At 61.4% G+C, this 24,231-nt stretch overlaps 1 protein-coding gene across 1 annotated transcript in view; it reads right to left on the reverse strand.

Annotated features, from left to right (window-relative positions):
* LOC311428985 (E3 ubiquitin-protein ligase HUWE1-like) overlaps positions 1–24,231 on the reverse strand; it is a 43,110-nt gene that overhangs the window by 12,990 nt on the left and 5,889 nt on the right. The window contains exons 4-24 of the mRNA XM_084540172.1: positions 23,688–23,867; positions 22,150–22,316; positions 21,269–21,414; positions 21,106–21,181; positions 20,916–21,014; positions 20,692–20,825; positions 19,315–19,486; positions 17,921–18,149; positions 16,464–16,642; positions 14,798–14,887; positions 13,219–13,373; positions 13,068–13,116; positions 12,209–12,406; positions 11,845–12,079; positions 11,551–11,684; positions 9,250–9,461; positions 7,604–7,892; positions 5,390–5,492; positions 3,430–3,985; positions 1,104–1,758; positions 181–299 (exon numbers count right to left, since the gene is read on the reverse strand). Of these exons, the coding sequence (XP_084396298.1) occupies positions 181–299; positions 1,104–1,758; positions 3,430–3,985; positions 5,390–5,492; positions 7,604–7,892; positions 9,250–9,461; positions 11,551–11,684; positions 11,845–12,079; positions 12,209–12,406; positions 13,068–13,116; positions 13,219–13,373; positions 14,798–14,887; positions 16,464–16,642; positions 17,921–18,149; positions 19,315–19,486; positions 20,692–20,825; positions 20,916–21,014; positions 21,106–21,181; positions 21,269–21,414; positions 22,150–22,316; positions 23,688–23,867 (4,177 nt within the window). The remainder of the gene's footprint in view (positions 1–180; positions 300–1,103; positions 1,759–3,429; positions 3,986–5,389; positions 5,493–7,603; positions 7,893–9,249; positions 9,462–11,550; positions 11,685–11,844; positions 12,080–12,208; positions 12,407–13,067; positions 13,117–13,218; positions 13,374–14,797; positions 14,888–16,463; positions 16,643–17,920; positions 18,150–19,314; positions 19,487–20,691; positions 20,826–20,915; positions 21,015–21,105; positions 21,182–21,268; positions 21,415–22,149; positions 22,317–23,687; positions 23,868–24,231) is intronic.

Genomic DNA, 24,231 nt, shown 5'->3' on the forward strand with positions numbered 1-24,231 from the left:
GAGGCACTGAGGCCAAAAAGGAGGTGTTGAGGCCAGAAAAAAGGAGGCATCGAGGCCAAAACAAAGGCCTCGAGGCCAAAAAAGGGAGGCACTGAGGCCGAAATGGGGGTGTTGGGGACGCCCCAAAGCCCGTGCCCCCCCCCCTTGTCCCACCCCCCGAGCCCCCAGCCCCCAGCTCACCTCCACCGACAGCTGCAGCTGGCTCTCGGTCAGCCCCGTGGCCGCCATGCGGGGGTCGGGGCTGCCCCCGCCGCCCCCCTCGGACCCCTTGGCCGGGGACTTGGCGCTCTTGGTGGGAGCTGGGGGTGGAGGGGGGTGGCCGCCATCAGGTCCCGTCCCCGTTGGTGCCCCCGTCTTCATCCCCATCCCACTGCCATCTCCCCATCCCTTTTGTCCCCTTTTCCCTCTCCCCATCCTTTTTTTCATCATTTTTTTTCCCATTTCCCTGTCCCCGATTCCCCCTCTCCCCACCCCATTCCCTTCTCCCCACATCCCCATTCCCCCCTCCTTGTCCCCATTTCCCTCTCCCCATCCCTTTTTTCCCTTTCCCCATCCCCATTTCCCCCCTAACTCCCCCAACTCCCCCCTAAACCCCCCAATACCCCCCTCACCCCCCCAATTCCCATCTCCTCGTCCCCATTCCCCTCTCCCCATCCCTTTTTTCCCCCTTCCTTGTCCCCAATTCCCCCCTCGGCCCCCAACTCCCCCCTCACACCCCCAACACCCCCCTCATCCCCCCCAATTCCCCCCTAACCCCCCCAATTCCCCCCTAACCCCCCCCATCTCCCCCCTCACCCCCCAATTCTCCCCATAACCCCCCCATTACCCCCCAAATTCCCCCCCACACCCCCAAATTCCCCCCTAACCCCCCCAATTCCCCCCTTACCCCCCCAAGTACCCCCCCACACCCCCAAATTCCCCCCCACACCCCCATTTCCCCTCTCCCCATCCCTTTTTTTCCCTTTCCCTGTCCCCATCTCCCCCCTAACCCCCCCATTTCCCCCCCTAACCCCCCCAATTCCCCCTCTCACCCCCCAAATTCCCCCCCTAACCCCCCAAACACCCCCCAAACCCCCCCAAAATCCCCCCCCCCAACAACTCACCAGCCGTCGCACCGCCGCCTGCCACCGCCGTCGCACCGCTGGCCCCGGCCGGCGTCCCCGCGGTGGGGCTGGGGGCTGCGGGGGGACCCCCGGCAGCAGCAGGGGGGGCAGCAGCAGCAGCAGCAGCAGCCCCGGCCCCGCTTCCCGGGGGTGGGGGCGGCGGGGGGGCGGCCGCCCCATCTCCCCCTTTCCCCCCTCCTCCTCCCTCGGGGAGGGCGATGGAGATGAGGGAGAGGAGGCGCAGGAGCTTTTCGGTGAGGAGGGCGCTGCGGCGGATGACCCCGTGGGACAACATGTTCATCAGCTGCCCCAGGGGGGACGCCTCCAACCCCAACCCCAAAACTTCCCCCTCGGGACCCCCGGCCCCCGGCCCGGCTTTAGCAGAGCCTTTGCCTTTACGGCTGACGTTCATGTTGTCCAGCTTGACCAGGAGGTCCCAAAAATCGGTGGAGAGCCCCCCCGGGCCGCCGGAGGAGGTGGTGGAGGTGGTGGGAGCGGGGGCGGTTTGGGGGGCGCCCCCCGAGGGGCAAGGGCTGCCCCCCGTTTTGGGGCCGGTGCCCCCTCCGCCACCACCGCCGCCGCCGCCACCGCGGTCCCGTTCGCCGTCGCTCGTCGCTTCCCGGCCCCGCTGCTGGGTGAAGTGGCTGGGGAAGACCTGGAGGGGAAAAAAAAAGGTAAAAAAAAGGGTAAAAAAGGCAAAATGAAAAATTGAACCCCCGCCACGCGCAGCTGGGGGGCCTCAGGTGGCTCCCCCAGTATGGCCCGGTGCACCCCAGTGGGGTCTGGTGAATCCCAAAGTGATCCAGAGCACCCCAAATCGCCTCGAACTCCAACAAGGAGCACCCAAACACCCCCAAGACCTCCTCCAGAGCCCCCCAAGGTCCCCTGGAGCACCCCAAATCTCCCCCAGCTCCAACAAAGAGCACCCAAACACCCCAAAGATGTGCTCCAGAGCACCCCAAGATCCTCCAGAGCACCCCAAATCCCCCCGAGCTCCAACAAGGAGCGCCCAAACGCCCCCAAGACCTCCTCCAGAGCCCCCCAAGGTCCCCTGGAGCACCCCAAATCTCCCCCAGCTCCAACAAAGAGCACCCAAACACCCCAAAGATGTGCTCCAGAGCACCCCAAGATCCTCCAGAGCACCCCAAATCCCCCCGAGCTCCAACAAGGAGCGCCCAAACGCCCCCAAGACCTCCTCCAGAGCCCCCCAAGGTCCCCTGGAGCACCCCAAATCTCCCCCAGCTCCAACAAAGAGCACCCAAACACCCCAAAGATGTGCTCCAGAGCACCCCAAGATCCTCCAGAGCACCCCAAATCCCCCCGAGCTCCAACAAGGAGCGCCCAAACGCCCCCAAGACCTCCTCTAGAGCACCCCAAGGTCCTCCAGAGCACCCCAAATCCCCCTGAGCTCTAAGAATAAGCACCCAACACCCCCAAGACCTCCTCCAGAGCACCCCAAGGTCCTCCAGAGCACCCCAAGGTCCTCCAGAGCACCCCAAATCCCCCCAAGCTCCAACAAGGAGCACCCAAACACCCCAAAGATGTGCTCCAGAGCACCCCAAGGTCCTCCAGAGCACCCCAAATCCCCCCAAGCTCAGCAAGGAGCACCCAAACACCCCCAAGACCTCCTCCAGAGCACCCCAAGGTCCTCCAGAGCACCCCAAATCCCCCCGAGCTCCAACAAGGAGCACCCAAACGCCCCCAAGACCTCCTCCAGAGCACCCCAAGGTCCCCTAGAGCACCCCAAATCCCTCCTAGCTCTAAAAATAAGCACCCGAACACCCCCAGGATATGCTATGGAGCACCCCAAGGTCCCCTGGAGCACCCCAAATCCCCCCAAGCTCCAACAAGGCGCCCCCAAACACCCCCAAGACCTCCTCCAGAGCACCCCGAGGTCCTCCAGAGCACCCCAAATCCCCCTGAGCTCTAAGAATAAGCACCCAAACACCCCCAGGAAATGATCTGGAGCACCCGAAGGTCCTCCAGAGCATCCCAAGGTCCCCTGGAGCACCCCAAATCCCCCTGAGCTCCAACAAGGAGCACCCAAACACCCCCAAGACCTCTTCCAGAGCACCCCGAGGTCCTCCAGAGCACCCCAAATCCCTCCGAGCTCTAAGAATAAACACCCAAACAGCCCAAAAATGTGCTTCAGAGCATCCCAAATCCCCCCAGGGTCCAACAAGGCGCCCCCAAACACCCCCAAGACGTCTTCCAGAGCACCCCAAGGTCCTCCAGAGCACCCCAAATCCCCCTGAGCTCTAAGAATAAGCACCCAACACCCCCAAGACCTCCTCCAGAGCCCCCCAAACTCCCCCCCAGGGCTCACCTTGGCCAGCTGGATGAGGGTGTCGAGGACGTGGCGGCAGACGACGGGGGCGGCCTGGGGGTGGATGTGGACGGCGGAGCCGGCGGCGGCGGCGTGCTTCTCGGTGTGCTTCCTCCCGGGAGCCCTCTGGATCTGGAAGATGTTGGTTCGGCACCCTAGGGCGGCGTCCATGGAGACGGAGAGCCAGGAGAGCTGGCCGGAGCTTCGAGCTTCCACCCGGTGCAATAAATCCAAGGCTCGAGGCTCGGCGGCGGCGCCGGTTCGGGCTCCGGCGCGTCGTTGGGGACGTTGTTCTTCGGGGGCCGGGGGGGCTCGGGGGGCTTCGAGGCAAAGCTCGCTCTCGCTGCTGCGTTGGAGGATGGAGAGGAGGCTGCGGACGACCCAGCCCCGGGTGGGAGCGTGGTAGCAGAGGTTGCGGAGGACGCGGTGGAGGCGGCTGGTGTTCAGTTTGGGCTCGTCCACGAAGAGAAGCACCAGGAGGCACGAGAGGGCTTCGTGGTCCAGCAGCAGGCGGCCCCGAAGGCGCAGGAGGCTGTCCACGCTGCTCCCCGAGGGTCTGCGGGGGGGAGAAGTGAGTGGGGGGAGGCCCAAAAGCTCGTGTTGCTACCCCAAAAAGCTTGGGAAGATCCCCAAGAGCTCGTGTTGCTCCCCAAAAGCTTGGGAAGATACCCAAAAAGCTTGGGAAGATACCCAAAACAGCTTGGGAATAACCCCAAAAGCTCATGTTGCTCCCCAAAACCTCACGTTGCTACCCCAGAAGCTTGGGAAGATACCCAAGAAGCTTGGGAAGATCCCAAAAAAACTTGGGAATAACCCCAAAAGCTCGTGTTGCTCCCCAGAAGCTTGGGAAGATCCCCAAAATCTTGGGAAGATCCCCAAAAAGCTCAGGAATAACCTCAAAAGCTTGTGTGGCTCCCCAAAAGCTCATGTTGCTACTCCAAAAGCTTGGGAAGATACCCAAAAAGGTTGGGAAGATACCCAAAACAGCTTGGGAATAACCCCAAAAGCTCGTGTGGCTCCCCAAAAAGCTCAGGAATAACCCCAAGAGATCGTGTGGCTCCCCAAAAGCTCATGTTGCTACTCCAAAAGCTTGGGAAGATACCCAAAAATCTTGGGAAGATACCCAAAACAGCTTGGGAATAACCCCAAAAGCTCATGTTGCTCCCCAAAAAGCTTGGGAATAACCTCAAAAGCTCGTGTTGCTCCCCAGAAGCTTGGGAAGATCCCCAAGAGCTTGTGTTGCTCCCCAAAAGCTTGGGAAGATCCCAAGAAAGCTTGGGAAGATCCCAAAAAAACTTGGGAATAACCCCAAAAGCTTGGAAATAACCCCAGAAGCTCGTGTTGCTCCCCAGAAGCTTGGGAAGATCCCCTGAAAGCTTGGGAATAACCCCAAAAGCTCGTGTTGCTCCCCAAAAAGCTTGGGAATAACCCCAAAAGCTCGTGTTGCTCCCCAGAAGCTGGGGAAGATCCCCAAAAGTTTGGGAAGATCCCCCCAAAAACACCTCGGTGAGCTCCCCAGATGCTCGTGGGGCTTTTCCCAAATGCTCGTGGGGCTCCCCAGAAGCTTCAGGAGTTCCAAAGAACCTTGGGGAGCTCCCCAAATGCTTGTGGGGCTCCCCAGAACCCTGTGGGGTTCCAAAGGACCTCGAGGAACTCCCCAGAACCTTGCTGGGCTCCCCAGAACCTCGTGGGGCTCCCCAGAAGTTTTTGGGGTCTCCCAGAACCTCGTGGGGCTCCCCAGAAGTTTTTGGGATCCCCCAGAACCTTGTAGGGATCCCCAGAACCTCGTGGGGATCCCCAGAAGTTTTTGGGGTCTCCCAGAACCTCGTGGGGCTCCCCAGAACCTCGTGGGGCTCCCCAAAAGTTTTTGGGGTCTCCCAGAACCTCGTGGGGATCCCCAGAACCTCGTGGGGCTCCCCAGAAGTTTTTGGGGTCCCCCAGAACCTCGTGGGGCACGTACCTGCTGTGGCTGCTGCTGCCCCCCATGTGGAAGGTGCCGCCCCGCTGCACGGCCAGCCGGGTGTACTGCACCCCCCGGTTCCCACTCAGCCGACTGGTGAAGGCTGCCAAGAAAAAATGGTGTTAGGGGGCTTTTGGGGGGGCTTGGGGGGGCTTTTTGGGAGCGTGGGGTCATGGGGGGCACAGGGTTTGGGGGTACGGGGTCAGGGGGCGCGGGGTTTCAGGGTCCAAGGGGTTTGGAGGGGGGTGAGAGGAAATATGGGGGTGGCAGGAGGGGAGGAGGAGGGATGGGGAAAAGAGAATTGGGGTGTGGGGGGAGAATAAAAGGGCATCAGGGGAGGATTTGGGGTGCTGGGAGGGAATAGAGGATGTCAGGAGAGGATTTGGGGTGCCAAGAGGGAATGGAGAACGTCAGGAGAGGATTTGGGGTACTAGGAGGGAATGGAGGATGCCAGGAGAGGATTTGGGGTGCCGAGAGGGAATAGAGAATATCGAGAGACAATTTGGGGTGTTAGGAGAGGATTTGGGGCGGTGAGAGAGGGAATGGAGGATGCCAGGAGAAGATTTGGGGTGCTAAGAGAGGATAGAGGACGTCAGGAGAGGATTTGGGGTGCTGAGAGTGAATAGAGGACGTCAGGAGAGGATTTGGGGTGCTGAGAGAGGGAATGAAGGATGTCAGGAGAAGATTTGGGGTGTTAAGAGAAGAAATGGAGAACGTCAGGAGAGGATTTGGGGTACTAGGGGGGAATGGAGGACATCAGGAGAGGATTTGGGGTGCCGAGAGAAGGAATAGAGAATATCAGGAGAGGATTTGGGGTACTAGGAAGGAATAGAGGACGTCAGGAGAGGATTTGGGGTGCCAAGAGGGAATGGAGAATGTCAGGAGAGGATCTGGGGTGCTGAGAGATGATAGAGGATGTCAGGAGAGGATTTGGGGTGCTGGGAAGGAACTAAGGACATCAGGAGAGGATTTTGGGTGCCAAGAGGGAATGGAGAATGGAGAATGTCAGGAGGTGATGTAGGGTACTAAGAGGGAACGAAGGATGTCAGGAGAGGATCTGGGGTGGCAAGAGGGAACGGAGGACATCAGGAGAGGATCTGGGGTACTAAGAGGGAATGAAGGATGTCAGGAGAGGATGTGGGGTGCCGAGAGAAGGAATAGAGAATATCAGGAGAGGATTTAGGGTGCTGGGAAGGAACTAAGGACATCAGGAGAGGATTTGGGGTGCTGAGAGGGAATGGAGAATGTCAGGAGAAGATGTGGGGTACTAAGAGGGAACGAAGGATGTCAGGAGAGGATTTGGGGTGCTGGGAGAGGATTTGAGGTGCTAGGAGAGGATTTGGGGTGCTGGGAGAGGATGGAGGGACACCAGGAGAGAACAAGGAGCGAGAGGAGGCTGGGAGGGGACGGAGGCGATGCCGTGCTGCTCACCGGGGCTGCGGAGGGGTCAGGAATAGAGGATGTCAGGAGAGGATTTGGGGTGCTGAGAGATGATAGATGTCAGGAGAGGATTTGGGGTACTGATAGATTATAGACGATGTCAGGAGAGGATTTGGGGTGTTAAGAGAAGAAATGTAGAACGTCAGGAGAGGATTTGGGGTACTAGGAAGGAATAGAGGACATCAAGAGATGATTTGGGGTGCCAAGAGGGAACGGAGAATGTCAGGAGAGGATTTGGGGTGCTGAGAGATGATAGAGGACGTCAGGAGAGATTTGGGGTGCTGAGAGGGAATGGAGAACATCAGGAGAGAATTTGGGGTGCTAGGAGAACATAGAGGATGTCAGGAGAGGATTTGGGGTGCTGGGAAGGAACTAAGGACATCAGGAGAGGATTTTGGGTGCCAAGAGGGAATGGAGAATGGAGAATGTCAGGAGGTGATGTAGGGTACTAAGAGGGAACGAAGGATGTCAGGAGAGGATCTGGGGTGGCAAGAGGGAACGGAGGACATCAGGAGAGGATCTGGGGTACTAAGAGGGAATGAAGGATGTCAGGAGAGGATGTGGGGTGCCGAGAGAAGGAATAGAGAATATCAGGAGAGGATTTAGGGTGCTGGGAAGGAACTAAGGACATCAGGAGAGGATTTGGGGTGCTGAGAGGGAATGAAGGATGTTAGGAGAGGATTTGGGGTGCTAGGAGAGGATGAAGGGACACCAGGAGAGGACAATGAGCGAGAGGAGGCCGGGAGGGGACGGAGGCGACGCCGTGCTGCTCACCGGGGCTGCGGAGGATGGCGGAGAGCGCGGAGGTGCTGGAGTGGCCGAAGAGGCGCTCGTGCATCAGCTGGCGCTGGCGGGCCTCCTGCTCGCGCCGCAGGGCCTGGGCCTCGGCGGCGATGTCGGGGGGCATGACGGCCAGCACGCTGTCCTCCATGTCCTCCAGCACCGAGCGCCGCAGCTCCGAGGGCAGCGTCTGGATGAAGGTCACCGGGTCCATGGGGGCGTCCGAGCTCGTCGCCTGCGCCAGCTCCCGCCGCTGCTGCTCCGCACGCTGCTGCGCCAGCACCTGCCCGGGAAGGCCTCCGGTTAGCCACGCCCCCCCGATAAGCCACGCCCCCCCGATAAGCCACGCCCCCACTATAAACCACACCCCCCCGATAAACCATACCCTGCACCCGATGTAACGCACCCCCGCCCCGTTACTAGGAGGGCTCTGGGAAGGAAGGGGTTAACCTCCTGCACAGGGCAGCAGGCCACACCCCTTTTGGATAAGCCACGCCCCCCGATAAACCACACCCCTCTGATAAGCCATACCCAGCACCCTATGTAACGCACCCCATCCCATTACTAAAAGGGCTCTGGGAAGGAAGGGGTTAACCCTTCATTTAGCAGGCCCCGCCCACATGAGCCACGCCCCCCGATAAGCCACGCCCCCCTCGATAAACCGCACCCTCCAATAAGCTATAACCCAATCGCTATGTAGAGCCCCCCTGCCCATTACTAAAAAGGCTCTGGGAAGGAAGGGGTTAACCCCCGGCAAAGGGCAGCAGGCCACGCCCACAGGCAGGCCACACCCCCTTTTGGATAAGCCACACCCCCCCGGATAAACCACACCCCTCCAATAAACCATACCCCACACCCTATGTAACACCCCCCGGCCCCGTTACTAAAAGGGCTCTGGGAAGGAAGGGGTTAACCCTTCATTCAGCAGGCCACACCCACGGACAGGCCACACCCCTTTTGGATAAGCCACGCCCCCAACGCAAAGGCCCACCCCTCAAGCCCCACCCACCCCACATGACCCCTCCCTTCACTCAAGCCCCGCCCACCCCCTTTTAGCCCAGCCCACCCCCTTTTAGCCCAGCCCACCCCCCTCAAATCCCTCCCCTCTTAAGCCCCACTCACCCCTCAAGCCCCTCCCACCCCACCAGGCCACTCCCACCCCCTTAAGCCCCGCCCACCCCACCAGACTCCTCCCAGCCCCTTTAATCCCCACCCACCCCCTTCAACCCCCTCCCACCCCCTCTAAGCCCCGCCCACCCCCTCAAGCCCCCCCACCCCACCAGGCCCCGCCCACCCCATTTAAGCCCCACTCCCTCCCATTTAAACCCCACCCACCCCTCAAAGCCTCGCCCACCCCTCTAAGCCCCTCCCACTCCCTCAAGCCCCGCCCACCCCCCTTTAAGCCCCACCCACCCCCTTAAGCCCCTCCCACCCCTTTAAGCCATTCATACCCCCTCGAAGCCCCACCCACTCACATTTAAGCCCCTCCCACCCCCTCAAGCCCCACCCACCCCACCTGACCCCTCCCATCACTCAAGTCCCACCCACCCCCTCCCACCCCCTTTAAGCCCCTCCCATCCCCCTTAAGCCCCACCCACTCCCATTTAAACCCCACCCACCCCCCTCGAAGCCCCGCCCACCTCCTCCTGGATGGCCGGGGGCAGGGCGGCCAGGAACTCGGGGCTGACCTCGGTGAGGCCGGGATTGGCCACCACCGGGGGGGCGGGGCTGGGGGTGGGCGGGGCCCGGGCGGGGGGGCGGATCCCCAGCTGGTTCTGCAGCACCTCCCGGCGGATGTCGTCCGGCAGCGCCGCCAGGAACGAGGGGTCCACGCCCTCGGGGAGGCTGATCCCTGGGGGGGGCAACGGGGGCGCGTTAGGGGCACGGGGGGGTTATGGGGTCACGGGGGGGGTGTGGGGGGGATGTGGGGTCACGGGGGGAGTGTGGGGGGGATATGGGGTCACGGGGGGGTTATGGGGTCATGGGGGTCATGGGGGGGATATGGGGTCATGGGGGGGATGTGGGGTCACGGGGGGGATGTGGGGGGGGATATGGGGTCATGGGGGGGTTATGGGGTCATGGGGGGTCATGGGGGGATGTGGGGGGGGATATGGGGTCATGGGGGGAGCGTGGGGGGGGATATGGGGTCATGGGGGGTCATGGGGGGGATGTGGGGTCATGGGGGTCATGGGGATCATGGGGGGTCATGGGGACGTGGGGTCATGGGGGGGACGTGGGGGGGGATATGGGGTCATGTGGGGTCATGGGGGGATATGGGGTCATGGGGGGGGTGTGGGGTCACGGGGGGAGCGTGGGGGGGATGTGGGGTCATGGGGGGAGCGTGGGGGGGGATATGGGGTCACGGGGGGGTGCGGGGTCAAGGGGGGGATATGGGGTCATGGGGTCACGGGGGATATGGGGGGGGGATATGGGGTCATGGGGGGAGCGTGGGGGGGCATATGGGGTCATGGGGGGTCATGGGGGGAGCATGGGGGGGGATATGGGGTCATGGGGGGCATGTGGGGTCACAGGGGGGAGCGTGGGGGGGGGATATGGGGTCATGGGGGGGATGTGGGGTCACGGGGGGAGTGTGGGGGGGGATATGGGGTCATGGGGGGTCATGGGGGGATATGGGGTCATGGGGGGGATGTGGGGTCATGGGGGGAGCATGGGGGGAGCATGGGGGGGATATGGGGTCATGGGGGGGATGTGGGGTCACGGGGTTATGTGGGGTCATGGGGGGGTGTGGGGTCATGGGGGGAGCGTGGGGGGGGTATGTGGGGTCATGGGGGGGATATGGGGTCATGGGGGGATGTGGGGTCACGGGGGGAGCGTGTGGGGGGGATATGGGGTCATGGGGGGGATGTGGGGACATGGGGGGAGCGTGGGGGGGGATATGGGGTCATGGGGGGGATGTGGGGTCACAGGGGGGAGCGTGGGGGGGGATATGGGGTCATGGGGGGGATGTGGGGTCATGGGGGGAGCGTGGGGGGGGATATGGGGTCATGGGGGGGATGTGGGGGGTACATGGGGTCATGGGGGGGACATTTAGGGGAGGTTTAGGGGACATTTGGGGGGTATTTGGGGGACGTTTAGGGGACTTTAGGGAAAGTTTGGGGGATATTTGGGGGACATTTGGGGATATTGGGGGATATTTGGGGGACGTTTAGGGGATGTTTGGGGGATATTTGGGGGACGTTTAGGGGATGTTTGGGGGACATTTGGGGGACATTTAGGGAAACTTTGGGGGACGTTTAGGGGATATTTGGGGATATTTGGGGGATATTTGGGGGATATTTGGGGGATATTTGGGGGACATTTAGGGGATATTGGAGGGACATTTGGGGATTTTTGGGGGATGTTCAGGAGATATCGGGGGGATGTTTAGGGGATATTTAGGGGACGTTTGGGGGATATTTGGGGGACGTTTAGGGGACATCTAGGGGATATCGGGGGGAGGTTTAGGGGACATTTGGAGGATATTTGGGGGGACATTTAGGGGATATTTAGGGGACATTGGGGGATTTTTGGGGGATGTTCAGGGGATATCGCGGAGATGTTTAGGGGACATTTGGGGGACATTTGGGGGATATTTGGGGGATGTTTGGGGGACATTTGGGGGATATTGGAGGTACATTTGGGGGATATTTAAGGGACATTGGGGGATTTTTGGGGGATGTTCAGGGGATTTCTGGGGGATGTTTAGGGGACATTTAGGGAACAGTTGGGGGATATTTAGGGAACATTGGGGGATTTTGGGGGGATGTTCAGGGGATATCAGGGGGATGTTTAGGGGATATTTAGGGGACATTTGGGAGATATTTGGGGGGCATTTAGGGGACATTTGGGAGATATTTGGGGGGCATTTAGGGGAGGTTTAGGGGACATTTGGGGGATATTTGGGGGGACGTTTAGGGGACGTTTGGGGCCGCGGCGCCCACCTGCGAGCGGATCCTCCTCCTCGCTGCTGGTGGAGGGCAGCGGCTCCTCCAGGATCCCCCGCGAGTCGGCGCCCGAGATGGCGACGGCCGAGTCCCGGGTGGACGAGCTCTCCGAGGACGAGGCGGGGGGCGAGCTAATTTGGGGGGGGGGGACACAGGGACACCCCAAAATTTAGCTGTGTCCTCGCCCCCCCCAAAAAAAAAAAGGGTACGGAGGATGCAAGGGGGTGGCGGGGATGTTATAGGGTGATTATGGGGGCGTTATGGGGGCGTTATGGGGTCGAGGGCTCTTACCTGTCATCGGTGGGGTGGGAGGCGTCGGGGGGGCCCGGGGGGGCGGGTGGGGGGCCCTGGGGGGTGCCGGGGGGGCCTTGTGGGGGTGCGGGGGCCCCCCCGGCCTCGCTGCCCCCCCCGGCTTCCTCTAGGGTGCAGGAGGCCAGGCTGGAGGTGTCCATGGGGGAGCCCTCCAGGGCGCTGCTCACGGCCGTCAGCGCGTCCGAATCCTCGGCTCTCTCCGGGGACAAAGAGGCTGCAGGGGGGGGGGACACACAAAAAAATAAATTTAAGCCCCCCCCGTATTTATAAAGAGCCCCCCCAGCCCCAAACGGATGGGGATTAATAAATTAACCCCCCCAAAAAAAGGAGATGTGGGACTCACTGATGGTGGGAGCGGGTGACAGCTCCATCTGGGTGGCTTCGGCGTCCGGGGGGGGCCGTCCGGGCCCCCCCTCTTCGTGCTCCGGGGGCTGGGGGGGGCGGCCGGGGGCTTCGGGGGGGGGCTCGGGGGCGGCGGGGGCCGGTTCCAGCATCACCAGGGTGCGGTGGGGGCCGGGCGGGGGGGGCTCTCCCGCCGCTTCTAGGGGGGGTAAAGGGGGAAAGGTGAGCGCTGGAAGCACCCGTGGGTGCCCCCCCACCCCCCCCTTAAAAAAAAAACACCCCCCCCCACCCCAAAAAGCCCCCGTCGTGAGGGGTCCCCCCGGGGGAAAGTAGTCGGCTGCATCGTTACCTCGATCGTGGGGCTCCCATCCCGGCCCCCCAACAATACAACCGACTACCTCACCCCCAGGGGGCCAGCAGCGCGGCCCCCCCACCCCAAAATCCCCCCCCCCAGCACCCCAAACACCCCCCCCTTTTTAATATCACCCCCCCACGACAAAAAAATAATGAATAACCCCAAAAAAAAACCACAAAACCCAACCCTCACCTGCGTGGCGGGCGCCGGGTGCGCCAGGGGGGGGCCGTACGAAGCCCCCCCCGCCCCACAACGGGATCGGTGACCCCCCCCAGATTTTGGGGGGGGGTTTTAGGGTCAAAAGGGGGGGGGTCCGTCGGCCGTGCGCCCCGCGAGGAAGACAGTAGACTGTATAGTTATCTCCGAGACGGGCGTGTGAGCCTCCAACTATACAATCTACTACCTCAACCCGCGGGGTGCCACGTCGGGGGGGGGCTTGTTTCGCACGGGGGGGGCCCGGTTTTATTTTGGGGGGGGGATTTAGGGACCTCCGGGGGGGTTTTACCTGCTGGGGGGGCGTCGTTGGAGCTGTTGGCGGCTTTGGGCGCTGCGCCCTAAGGGGATAAAGGAGGGTGAGAGGTGGAAAGGAGGGGGGGGGGTGGTTTTTTGGGGGGGTTTTTTGGGTTTTTTGGTGCCCCCCCCGGGGGAAAACGGACCTGGGTGCCTGGCTCCGGGGTGTCCTTGTCCTCGGGGCCCCGCTCGGTGCCTTTGGCTTCGTCCTCGGCCGCCTGGCGCCGCCGCTTCTCGCGCCGCTCGTCCAGCTCCTCGTCGCGCAGAGCCTCCAGGCGAGCCAGGATGGGAACCTTCACCACTGGGGGGGGGGCGGAAATTTGGGGAGGGGGGGGGGTTAGAAATTTGGGAGGGGGTCAGAAGTTTGGGAGGGGGTCAGAAGTTTGGGAGGGGAGTCAGAAATTTTGAGTAGAAATTTGAGGGGTCGGAAATTTGGGGGGGGCTCGGAAATTTATGGGGGGACTCAGAAATTTGGGGGGGGACTCAGAAATTTCGGGGGGGGTCAGAAATTTTGAGTAAAAATTTGGGGGGTCGGAAATTTGGGGGGGGCTCAGAAATTTGGGGGGGGAATCAGAAATTTGGGGGGGGGACTCAGAAATTTGGGGGGGGAGTCAGAAATTTTGAGTAAAAATTTGGGGGGTCGGAAATTTGGGGGGGCTCAGAAATTTGGGGGGGGTCAGAAATTTTGAGTAAAAATTTGGGGGGTCGGAAATTTGGGGAGGGGTCAGAAATTTGGGGTGTCAAAAGGTTGGGGGGGGTCAATCAGAAATTTGGGGTGGGATCAGAAATTAGGGGAGGAGGTTAGAAATTTGGGGGGGGGGGCTTAAAAATTTGGGGAGGGGTCAGAAATTTAGGTGGGGTTAAAAATTTGGTGGGGGGGGGAAATCAGAAATTTGGGGGGGGCTCCAAAAATTGGGGGGGGTCAGAAATTTGGGAGGGGGGTCAGAAATTTTATGGGAAGTCAGAAGTTTAGGGGGGGGGGACTCAGAAATTTCGTGGGGGACTCAGAAATTTGGGGGGAGAATCAGAAATTTGGGGGGGGCCTTAAAAGTTTGTGGGGTGGGGTTTGTGGGGTGGGGGGACAGAGGGGGGAATTTGTGCGATTGGGGGTGAGATGGGGGGGGTATTTATGGGATGGGGGCGATATAGAGGAGATTTATGGGATGGGGGGGACAGAGGGGAGGATTTATGGGATGGGGGGCATTGAGGAGAGGGATTTAGGGAATGGGGGGGAATTGAGGGGGATTTATGGGATGGGGAATGGATTTATGGGATGGGGGGCTTATATAGGATTTATGGGATGGGGGGTTGATTTATGGGATGGGGGGTTGATTTATGGGATGGGGGGTGTATGCAGGGGGATTTATGGGATGGGGGGTTGATTTATGGGATGGGGGACATATATTGGGGGATTTATGGGATGGGGGGTGCATGTAGGGGGATTTATGGGATGGGGGGCCTATGTTGGGGCATTTATGGGATGGGGGGCGATATAGGGGAATTTATGGGATGGGGGGCATATATTGGGGGATTTATGGGATGGGGGGCATATGTGGGGGGATTTATGGGACAGGGGGCATGTATAGGGGAATTTATGGGATGGGGGGCGTATATAGGGGAATTTATAGGATGGGGGGTGATATAGGGGGATTTATGGGATGGGGGCGCTATGGGGGTGCTATGGGGTGGCTGTGGGGTCGCTGTGGGTCCGTTTTGGGGTCTCACCCGAGACGCAGTCGTGCATGCTCTCGGCGTCCAGCACCTTGCACTCCTCCGTCCAGCGCGTCAGGGCCGTGGGGATGCTGGACAGGGTCCCTGGGGGGGGAGGGGGCGGGGTCAGCGCGGAGGCCCCGCCCCCAAGAGGGAAGCCACGCCCCCACCCCTTCCCGCTGCCCTCCTTTTCCACCTGGCCCTGCCCACCCCAGTCCAAGCCCTGCCCCCAGCTCTGGCCCCGCCCCCTTCCCTTCTCTCTCCACCTCCTTAGGAGCTGTCCCGCCCCCACGTAAGCCACGCCCCTTCCCAAGACCCCGCCCCCACAATGACCACACCATCCCTTAAACCACGCCCCCTCTGAATAGCCACGCCCCCTCCCACTCCCCTTAGGGGCTGACCCCTTACCCCACCCCTGGCCCCGCCCCTGCACAGACCACGCCCCCTTGATCTGACCACGCCCCCTCGACCCGACAACACCCCCTTGATCTGGCCACACCCCCCTTGACATAGCCACACCCCTTTCCACTCCCTTAGGGGCTGACCCCTACCCCTGCACAACTCATCCCAGGCCACGCCTCCACCGTTAGGCCCCGCCCCCTCCCTTAGACCACGTCCCTGACTAAACCACGCCCCCTCGACCTGGCCACGCCCCCCTCCACCTAACCCTACTCCTTTAGGGGCTGACCCCTACCCCCTACCCCTAACTCCTCCCCCAAGCCCCGCCCCCTCCCAAGCCCCACCCCCTGCAGGCCCTGCCCCTGCACAGACCACGCCCTCCTCGACCTGACCACGCCCCCTGCCAATATCTTAGGGGCTGACCCCTACCCCTAACTCCTCACCCAGGCCCCTCCCCCAGCCAAACCACGCCCCCTTACCAAACCCCGCCCCCTCCCAAGCCCCTCCCACTTCAGGCCCCGCCCCCCACTCGCCTGTCTGGCTGCCGGCAGGGCCCTGCCCCCATTCCCTTAGGGGCTGACCCCTACCCCTGCACCCCTAATCCCAGGCCACGCCCCCTTCCGTAGACCACACCTCCTTCCTCAGACCACGCCCCCTGCCTAAACCACGCCCCCCTCCAACTAACCCTACTCCCTTAGGGGCTGACCCCTACCCCACTACCCCCCTACCCCTAACCCCAGCCCCCGCCCCCTTCCTTAGACCACACCCCCTTGAAGTGGCAATACCCCCTGCCTTAACCACACCCCCTTGACGTGGCCACGCCCCCTGCCTTAACCACGCCCCCTCAACATGACCACGCCCCCTCCAACTAACCCTACTCCCTTAGGGGCTGACCCCTAACCCCAGGCCCCGCCCCCTTCCTTAAACCACGCCCCCTGCCTTAACCACGCCCCCTCGACCTAGCCACACCCCCCTCGACCTGGCCACGCCCCCCTCGAACTAACCCTACTCCCTTAGGGGCTGACCCTACCCCCTACCCCTAACCCCAGGCCCCGCCCCCTTCCTTAGACCACACCCCCTTGAAGTGGCCACGCCCCCTGCCTTAACCACGCCCCCTCGACCTAGCCACACCCCCCTCGACCTGGCCACGCCCCCCTCCACCTAACCCTACTCCCTTAGGGGCTGACCCCTACCCCCTACCCCCTCCCCCAAACCCCGCCCCCTTCCCAAGCCCCGCCCCCCTCCCAAGCCCCTCCCCCTTCAGGCCCCGCCCCCCACTCGCCTGCCTGGCTGCCGGCGGGGCCCTGCTCGTGGAAGAAGTCGTCGAGGAGCTCGTCGTCGGAGCGGGCGATGATGTGCACGTCCTCGTTGCCCACCAGCAGGCGGGCCCGGCCCCGGCTCTGCAGCGGCAGGCTGCTGCTCAGCTGAAGGATGTCGGCCGCCGCCGAAGGGCCCAGCAGCCTGGGGGGGGGACAGGGACACGCTGGGGGGGGACAGGGACACGCTGGGGGGGGGACAGGGACACCCAGGGGGGCAGGGGAGGCAGTGGGGACACCCGGGGGGGCAGGGGAGGCAGTGGGGACACCTGGAAGGGCAATAGGGACACCCGGGGGGAAAGGGGGGGGCAGTGGGGACACCCAGAGAGGCAGTGGGGACATCAAGAGTGGCAATGGGGACACCAAGAGGGGCAGTGGGGGCATTGGGGACACCTGGAAGGGCAACAGGGACAGCCGGGGGGAAAGGGGGGGCAGTGGGGACACCCAGAGGGGCAGTGGGGACACCCAGAGGGGCAACGGGGACAGCGGGGACACCAAGAGGGGCAGTGGGGACACCTGGAAGGGCAATGGGGACACCCAGGGGGGCAGGGGGGGCAGTGGGGACACCCAGAGGGGCAGGGGACACGCTGGGAGGGGGATGGGGACACCCAGGGGGGCAGGGGGGGCAGTGGGGACATCCAGAGGGGCAGTGGGGACACCAGGAGGGATGGGGTAATGGGGACACCAGGAGGGACAATGGGGACAGCGGGGACACCGGAGAGTCCGGGTGGCCACTGGAGAGCCTGGGGTGGCCACCGGAGAGTCTGGGTGGCCACCAGAGGGACCGGTGTGGCTACCGGGGGGCCCGGGATGGCCACCAGAGAGTCTGGGTGGCCACCAAAGAGCCCAGGATGGCTACAGGAGGGTCCAGGGTGGCTACCAAAGGGTCTGGGGTGGCCAACAGAGAGACCGGGGTGGCTACCAGAGAGTCCGTATGGCCACCAGAGGGACTGGTGTGGCTACTGGAGAGCCCGGGGTGGCTACCAGAGGGTCTGGGGTGGCTACCAGAGAGCCCAGGATGGCTACCGGAGGGTCCAGGGTGGCTACTGGAGAGTCCGTGTGGCCACCAGAGGGACCGGTGTGGCTACCAGAGAGTCCGGGGTGGCTACCAGAGGGTCTGGGTGGCCACTGGAGTTTCTGGGGGAGCTACCAGAGAGTCCGGGATGGCTACCGGAGAGCCCGGGGTGGCTACTGGAGGGTCTGGGTGGCCACCAGAGGGTCTGGGTGGCCACCAGAGGGACCGATGTGGCTACCAAAGGGTCTAGGGTGGCTACTGGAGGGTCTGGGTGGCCACCAAAGAACCCAGGATGGCTACTGGAGGGTCTGGGTGGCTACCAAAGGGTCCGAGGTGGCCACCAGAGAGACCGGGATGGCTACCAAAGGGTCCAGGATGGCTACCGGAGAGCCTGGGGTGGCTACCAACCTCTGCAGGATGAGCGGCGGGTTGGGCTGTCGCGTGCCGGGGTAGTGGACGTGGATGGTGTGGCCGGTGTTGGCGGTGAGCTGGCGCAGGGTGCGTTGGCTGCGCCCCATGCCCTGAGCCAGCCGCGTCCCCGAGGAGCCGGCGCCCAGGGCCAGGGCCCCGTGGTCGGCGTGGCGAACCAGCAGGGGGTGCGTGGCCGGGATGTTCCCCGGGGAGGGGGGGATGTCGGCTGCGGGGGGGGGAGAAAAAAGCGTTATTGGGGATGGGGGGGGTAATAGGAGGGAGGGGAGGGGGTGGAGGTAAGGAAAAATGGGGTTAGAGGGAGAAATCGGGGGTATTGGGGGGTGAAATGGGGGAGAAATGCATCCTGACCCCCCCCCAAATTATATTGGGGTGATAAAAAGGGGGTGAACACCTTCCTGACCCCCCCCCAAATTACACTGAGGGGGTGAAATGGGGATAAATCCCTTCCTGACCCCCCTCAAATTATATTAAGATGAAAAATTGGGGGGAGAAACCCTTCTGACCCCCCCAAAAATTATACTGGGGTGATAAAAAGGGGGTGAAACCCTTCCTGACCCCCCCCCCAAATTATATTAGGGTGATGAAAAGAGGGTGAAACCCTTCCTGACCCCCCCCAAATTATACTGAAGGGGTGAAAAGGGGGTGAACACTTTCCCAACCCCCCCAAAAATTATATTGGGTTGATGAAAAGGGGATGAACCCCTTCCTGACGCCCCCCAAATTATATTGGGGTGATGAAAAGGGGGGTGAACCCCTTCCTGACCCCCCCCAAATTACATTGGGGTGCTAAAAAGGGGGGTGAACCCCCTCCTGACCCCCCCAAATCACATTGGGGTGATGAAAAAGGGGGTGAACCCCTTCCTGACCCCCCCCAAATTATATTGGGATGCTAAAAAGGGGGGTGAACCCCTTCCTGACCCCCCCAAAATTACATTAGGGTGCTAAAAAGGGGGGTGAACCCCTTCCTGACCCCCCCCAAATTATATTGGGGTGCTAAAAAGGGGGGTGAACCCCTTCCTGACCCCCCCCAAATTATATTAAGATTAAAAAATTGGGGGGAGAATCCCTTCCTGACCCCCCCAAATTATACTGGGGTGATAAAAAGGGGATAAATCCCTTCCTGACCCCCCCCAAAATTACATTGGGGTGCTAAAAAGGGGGGTGAACCCCCTCCTGACCCCCCCAAATCACATTGGGGTGCCAATTCCCCCCCCCAAACCCCCCCAAAACAACGGCTGCCGGGCTGCAGCCCCCTTCCAGCCCCCTCCCCAATCTCGGGGGGGGCTCCCCGCTCTTCCTCCAGCTCCGTGGGGAGCCGGGGACCCCCCCTAAAATTTTTTTTTTGGGGGGGGGGGCACAAAAAGCCTTACTGGGGCTGGAGAACATGTTGTCGAACTCGATGATGAGGTCGTCGTCGCGATCGAAGCGCTCGAAGCGGACGAGGGGGGAGGCGTTCATGTCGGGATAATCCTCGTCCAGCTCCATCTCCGAGCCGTCGTCGTCGTCCTCCTCTTCCTCCCCTTCCTCCCCTTCCTCGTCGTCCTGGGGGTGGGGGGGTTATAGGAAAGGGGGGGGGTCAGCGGGGCTCGCCAGGGCGTTGTTAAATGGGGTGGGGGGCCCCAAAATTTAGTGGAGAAGGAATTAAGTGGGGTGGGGGGCCCCAAAATATCATGGGGGGGGGATTAAATGGGGTCAGGGTCCCCAAAAGATTGTGGAGGGGGATTAAATGGGGTGGGGGTCCCCAAAATCTCGTGGGGGGGGGATTAAATAGGGTAGGGGTCCCTAAAACCTTGCTGAGGGGGATTTTAAATGGGGTGGGGGGCCCTAAAACCTCGTGGAGGGGAATTAAATGGGGTGGGGGTCCCCAAAATATCATGGGGGGGGGGGGATTAAATAGGGTGGGGGACCCTAAAACATCGTGGAGGGGGATTAAATAGGGTAGGGGTCCCTAAAACCTTGCTGAGGGGGATTTTAAATGGGGTGGGGGGCCCTAAAACATCGTGGAGCGGGATTAAATGGGGTGGGGGTCCCAAAAATTTCGTGGAGAAGGAATTAAGTGGGGTGGGGGTCCAAAAAATCTCATGGGGGGGATTAAATGGGATGGGGGGGGGTCCTAAAACCTCGTGGAGGGGGATTTTAAATGGGGTGGGGGGTACCCAAAATCTCATGGAGGGGGATTAAATAGGGTAGGGGTCCCTAAAATCTCATGGGGGGGGGATTAAATAGGGTGGGGGGGTACCCAAAACTTAATGGAGGGGGATTTTAAATGGGGTGGGGGTCCCAAAAAGATTGTGGAGGGGGAGTAAATGGGGTGGGGGGCCCCAAAAATTTCGTGGAGAAGGAATTCAGTGGGGTGGGGGTCCCTAAAATATCATGGGGGGGGGGATTAAATGGGGTGGGGGGCCCTAAAACCTCGTGGAGGGGGATTTTAAATGGGGTGGGGGGTACCCAAAATCTCATGGAGGGGGATTAAATGGGGTAGGGGTCCCTAAAACCTTGTGGAGGGGGATTAAATGGGGTGGGGGGTACCCAAAATCTCATGGGGGGGGATTTTAAATGGGGTGGGGGCCCCAAAACATCGTGGAGGGGAATTAAACAGGTTGGGGGGGGGTCCTAAAAACCTCATGGAGGGGGATTAAATGGGACGGGGGGTCCCCAAAAGATTGTGGAGGGGGATTAAATGGGGTGGGGGGCCCTAAAACCTTGTGGAGGGGGATTAAAAGGGGTGCGGGCCCCCCCCCCCAAACCTGATCGTCCTCATCTTCCTCCTCCTCCTCCTCCTCCTCGTCCTGGCTGTCGTCCTCGTCCTCGTTGCTGCCGCTGCTGTCCTCCTCCTGCGTGTGCTCCTCCTCGTCCTCGGGGTCCAGGATGTTCATCGAGTCTTGGGGGGGGGGAAAAGAGATGAGGGGGGGGTTCGGGGTCCTGCGGGACCCCCCCCAGCCCCCCAAAAAACCCCCCCGGAGGCGCTCACCTTCCCGGTTGGCTTGCAGGGTGGAGGCTTGGCTGAGGTTGGAGGGGGCCTCGTCCATCAGCACGTCCTCCTGCGACTCGTCCTCGCCCGAGCGGCTCACTACAGGGCAGGGGGGGGCGTTAACGGGGTGGGGGCCACCCCAAAAAAATCTATAGGGCCGCCCTAAAGCCTGAGAGGGGGGGGGTCTCACCGATGATGGTGCTGTTGCCCGCCGCCCCGTCGCGCTCCAGCAGCTCGTCGATGAGATCCTCCAGTTCGTTCTCCACCTGGGGGGGGGTTTATGGGGAAATGGGGGGATTTTGGGGGAAAAAAAGGGGATTTTGGGGAAAAGGGGGTTCTGTAGGGTGTCCCACCTGCATTTCCTGGGTGCTGAGCCCCTCGGGTTGCCCGGCAAGGACCACGGTGTCGCCCTCGGCCTCCCCGTCCATGTCGCCGTCCGCGGCCTCCGCCTGCGCCGCCTCCGCGTCCTCCTCGGGGGGCTCGGGGTCGCCGGGGTCACCTGGGGGGGTCGGGGGGGGACAGGAGAAGGTTTTGGGGGGGGTTTAGGAGAGATTTGGGGGGGTTTAGGAGGGATTTGGGGGGGGTAGGAGGGGGGGACGTGGGGAAGCGATGAGGGGCAAAGGAGGTTTGGGGGGGACAGGAAGATTTTGGGGGGCACGGGGGAGATTTGGGGGGGGCACAGGAAGATTTGGGGGGAGACAGGAAGATTTGGGAGGGCACGGGGGAGATTTGGGGTCACAGGGAAGATTTGGGGGGAAACAGGAAGATTTTGGGCGTGGAAAGGAAGATTTGGGAGGGCATGGGGGAGATTTGGGGGGGGGCACAGGAAGATTTGGGGGGGCATGGGGGAGATTTAGGGGTGGAAAGGAAGATTTGGGGGGCACAGGGGAGATTTGGGGTAGGAAAGGAAGATTTGGGGGGGCACAGGGGAGATTTGGGGGGCCATGGGGGAAATTTGTGGGGTCATGGGAGAGATTTGGGGGGGCATGGGGGAGATTTGGGGGGCATGGGGGAGATTTGGGGTCATGGGGAAGATTTGGGGGGTCATGGGGGAAATTTGTGGGGGCACAGGAAAATTTGGGGGGGACACAGGGAAGATTTGGGGTCATGGGAGAGATTTGGGGGGGCCACAGGCAACCAAGCACCTCACCGTGGTGCCGCCGCCCCCCTATATAGGACGATGCACGGGGTGGGCCAAAAAAAAGGGGTGTAGGATTTTTTTTTTTTGGGGTACCTCCGTCTGGGGGGGCGGTGCCGGCGTCGCGGGGGCCCCCCCCTCCGTCGGCCTTGCTCTTGCTGGAGGAGCCCTTGGTGCCGAAGAGGCCGCTGGGCTGGTTGACGATGCGCGACAGCGTCTCCAGGGGCTTCAGCGCCGCGTTCACCGTGTTGGCCATATTAGGGCTATGGGGGGGGACACACGCATTAAATCAGGACCCTACAAATCTCGGGTGACCCCAAACATCCCTAAAAATCCCCCAAAATCCCCATTATTTTGGTGTCAGCGCCCTGCTCTCCACAATTTCGCCATGCACAAAGGGCGGCGGCGTTGGGTGCAACCAGCGCTGCGTTCACAGTGTTGGCCATATTAGGGCTATAGGGGGGGGACACGCATTAAATCAGGACCCTACAAATCCTGGGTGACCCCAAACATCCCTAAAAATCCCCCAAAAACCCCGTTATTGTGGTGTCAGCGCCCTGCTTTCCACAATTTCACCACGCACAAAGAGCGGCGGCGTTGCGCATGGCCAGTGCCACGTTCACCGTGTTGGCCATATTAGGGCTGTGGGGGGGGGACACGCATTAAATCAGGACCCTACGAATCTCAGGTGACCCCAAACATCCCTAAAAATCCCCCAAAATCCCCATTATTGTGGTGTCAGTGCCCTGCTCTCCACGATTTCACCACGCACAAAGAGCGGTTGCATTGGGTGCAACCAGCGCCACGTTCACCGTGTTGGCCATATAAGGGCTATGGGGGGGGGACACACGCATTAAATCAGGACCCTACAAATCTCGGGTGACCCCAAACATCCCTAAAAATCCCCCAAAAACCCCGTTATTGTGGTGTCAGCGCCCTGCTCTCCACAATTTCGCCATGCACAAAGGGCGGCGGCGTTGGGTGCAACCAGCGCTGCGTTCACCGTGTTGGCCATATTAGGGCTATAGGGGGGGGACACGCATTAAATCAGGACCCTACAAATCCTGGGTGACCCCAAACATCCCTAAAAATCCCCCAAAATCCCCATTATTTTGGTGTCGGCACCCTGCTCTCCACGATTTTTCTGCGCACAAAGGGCGTTGGCGTTGGGTGCAACCAGCGCCACGTTCACCGTGTTGGCCATATTAGGGCTGTGGGGGGGGGGACACGCATTAAATCAGGACCCTACAAATCTCGGGTGACCCCAAACATCCCTCAAACTCCCCCAAAAACCCCGTTATTGTGGTGTCAGCACCCTGCTCTCCACGATTTTTCTGCGCACAAAGGGCGTTGGCGTTGGGCGCAACCAGCGCCACGTTCACCGTGTTGGCCATATTAGGGCTGTGGGGGGGGGACACGCATTAAATCAGGACCCTACAAATCTCGGGTGACCCCAAACATCCCTAAAAATCCCCCAAAAACCCCGTTATTGTGGTGTCAGCACCCTGCTCTCCACGATTTCACTGCACACAAGGGGCGTTGGCGTTGCGCGCGGCGCCCCTAAACCAACACTGTGCCCCTATAAACCCCCCACCCTATTAATTTTTTTTTTTATTATTTTTTGGGGTTTTTACCTGGAAAGATCGAGGCTGTGGGGCACCCTGGCCAGGTCGTTGACCAGCCCCTTTTTGAGGAAGAGGCGGATGATGTTGTTCATGCCGTTGTGCTGGGGTTTGGCGGCGCTGCTGTAGAAGCTGGAGGTGGAGGGGCACGACTCCATGATGGTGCTGATGATGCACATGACCGCCTGCAGCCTGGGGGGGGGGCACAAAAATTTAGGGTCTGGGGGGGCCCTATAGGGTCGGGGAACGGCCCTCGGGGTCAGGGCACATCCCCCGGGGTCGGGGAAGCTCCCCCCAGGGGAGTTTTTTGGGGAATAGGGACCGGGGCGCCCCATAGAAGGGGGTAGGAGCGAGGATTAGGGGCGCCCCGTGGGTCATGGGGGCACCCCATAGGTGATGGGGGCGCCCCATAGGTCATGGGGGGTCCCCACGGGGGACAGGGACACCCCACGGGGGACAGGGACACCCCACGGGGGACAGGGACACCCCTCAAGGTGTGGTGGGATCAAGGCCACCCCACCCCACGGGACCAAGGCGGCTGCCAAAGCCCTGTGGC

The sequence above is a fragment of the Aythya ferina genome (assembly GCF_964211825.1).
Source record: "Aythya ferina genome assembly, contig: HAP1_SCAFFOLD_231, whole genome shotgun sequence".
NCBI lineage: Eukaryota > Metazoa > Chordata > Aves > Anseriformes > Anatidae > Aythya > Aythya ferina.